General features: G+C 37.7%; 1 protein-coding gene across 1 annotated transcript; it reads right to left on the reverse strand.

Annotated features, from left to right (window-relative positions):
* Nucleotides 1–1,382: 1,382 nt before the first annotated feature.
* LOC119079826 (chymotrypsin-2-like) lies at nucleotides 1,383–2,140 on the reverse strand. The gene is made up of 3 exons (XM_037187890.1): nucleotides 1,897–2,140; nucleotides 1,617–1,828; nucleotides 1,383–1,551 (listed from the first exon to the last, which is right to left on the reverse strand). The coding sequence occupies exons 1-3, from the start codon at nucleotides 2,071–2,073 to the stop codon at nucleotides 1,383–1,385; spliced, it is 558 nt and encodes a 185-aa protein (XP_037043785.1). The 5' UTR covers nucleotides 2,074–2,140.

Raw genomic sequence — 2,140 nt, forward strand, 5'->3', positions numbered from 1 at the left:
TCAGTAAAAATGTTGAATTTGAAACACCGAGGTATGCGTAGAGATCGAAGTCAAACTGTTCTCTTTAGAATGGTTGCACCTGTCGCGATTAGTAGCTTTTCGTTCAACCTTACTCTAGCTGCACATAGCTACGCGAAGGAGACCTCATTAAAAATTTTCTTTTGTTCTTCTGTCAAGAAAAATTGAATTGTTGAAAACAGTTAAATTCCAACTTTATACAAGCCAACTGTGAGTCAATTAGAAAATAACATGTCATTGCAATACTGGAGAACCTTGTTAATTAGGTCAAGTATTAGAGCTTTTTCCATTGCAAAAAACGCACTATGTATGTTATGCAGACGACATGCGACCCGTACGACCGTCAATTTTCCGACAGTAATAGTGACAATTACGGAGCTACACATAGCAATGCGACAGAGACGTAATTTTTCTTTTGTTCTTCTGTCAAGTTTGACAATATAGACAAAGAAAAATTGGAATCACGTCTCTCTCGCGTTGGATGTGCAGCTACATTAACTGTCACCTCAGTCCCCGAATGGGGACTAAAAGAAGTGGCAATTAATAGAAAAGTTTTCACGCCAAACAAATAGCATGAAGCCAACAGAATTTCGTTCCATACAATTTTTGAGAATCTTTCAACTCAGGAACACAATCAGACCCGGATTGTCCCTATTGTTCAGGCGATTCCCTAAGGGCATTCGACTTACACTTATAGACTTATAACAATAAGTTCAAACAACTAAGATACTTTTAATGTCATTGTCAAGCGCAGTGCTGCGAACCTATAAGGCTTGATTTCCACTTAACAAAATAATACTCCGTGTGAGAGACAAATTTTTTTTTTAAATTTTTGCTTTGTTTACTTGATAGCTCGCTCTATCACTGAGTACTTTTTGTGAAGTGGAAACCATACTTAAGTCTGGTTTCAACTTAAAAATGATGGCCGTAAGAGAGAACGGTATTGTTTAAATTCGTCTATCCCGTTTCTTAACCAATAAAAATACTTCATGAAGCAATCTTACGACGAAAATTTTTAAGCGGAAGTCAAGCCTTACTTTTTAAAGTATATTGACTATAAGGCTGGTACACAGTTCGTGAAAAATGCATGCAAAATCGACCTCTGCGAAATGCTTGCAAAATATGACACAAAATGTATGAACTATCTGTCAAATATTTTGCAAGCTCGGTGTAAACCTGATGTTTACTCTGTGCTTGCAAAATATTTGACAGCTGGCTCATACATTTTGTGTCATATTTTGCAAGCATTTTGCAGAGGTCGATTTTGCATGCATTTTTCACGAACACTGTACTCATCTATAAATTTAGTTAATGAAATTGTCCTGACTGAGTTTAAAATTTTCTTTTATTTAGTCCAAACCAAATCACATCACCTGAGCTTTGAGATAGCCTTGAATCCAACTGTAAAAGAAGGAAACTCTGGTATAAATATCTGGCAAACCGAAACCGCATTTTCTCGCACGTGAAACGATTCCAATAAGAATTTGTTTGCGTACATCGACAAGTGGCCCACCTGAATCGCCATTACAGTGTCTGTAAAAATATTTAGACTTTGTGAGCATCCAGTACTCAGAGCAAAAGAAAAGTAATTTCCACACCCCTGTCCAATTCGTGAAAATGCACAGATATCCGTTTGCGTTACACCCTCAAGTCTGAATTGACACTCCAGATTGCTTAACGTACGTTGATGTAGTTCTTGAAGATAAATTGGATCTTTACCGCCTCCATTTCTTCCCATATTACCCCATCCTGTTACTACACATTCAGTACCGATGACAGTTTCCACATTGGAATAGGCGATTGGTCCAACCTTGAATGAAGGAAGATCAACGAAAATAAAAATCGGAAAATCTCAATTATTTGAATTTTGTTTCGCACTCTTTTCGGAATAAAGGTAATTTCCGTTGCTGTAGTAATGATTCCGATATCGTAGTTTTGACCCTTCACAGTATGCTTCGGATGAGTTAGGTTGTTGCTGAGAAAATAGCGTCCACCGTTACCATTTAAGCTAAGTGATCCGGCAAATACTGAGTAGAATTCCTGCGGTATGGGCATATGATATCTTCACGACCATAAACTGTTGCATTGACTTGCAGCGAAACTTGGTATGGATATGGCTTGG

This window comes from Bradysia coprophila, unplaced genomic scaffold, assembly GCF_014529535.1.
Source record: "Bradysia coprophila strain Holo2 unplaced genomic scaffold, BU_Bcop_v1 contig_339, whole genome shotgun sequence".
NCBI classification, from domain to species: domain Eukaryota; kingdom Metazoa; phylum Arthropoda; class Insecta; order Diptera; family Sciaridae; genus Bradysia; species Bradysia coprophila.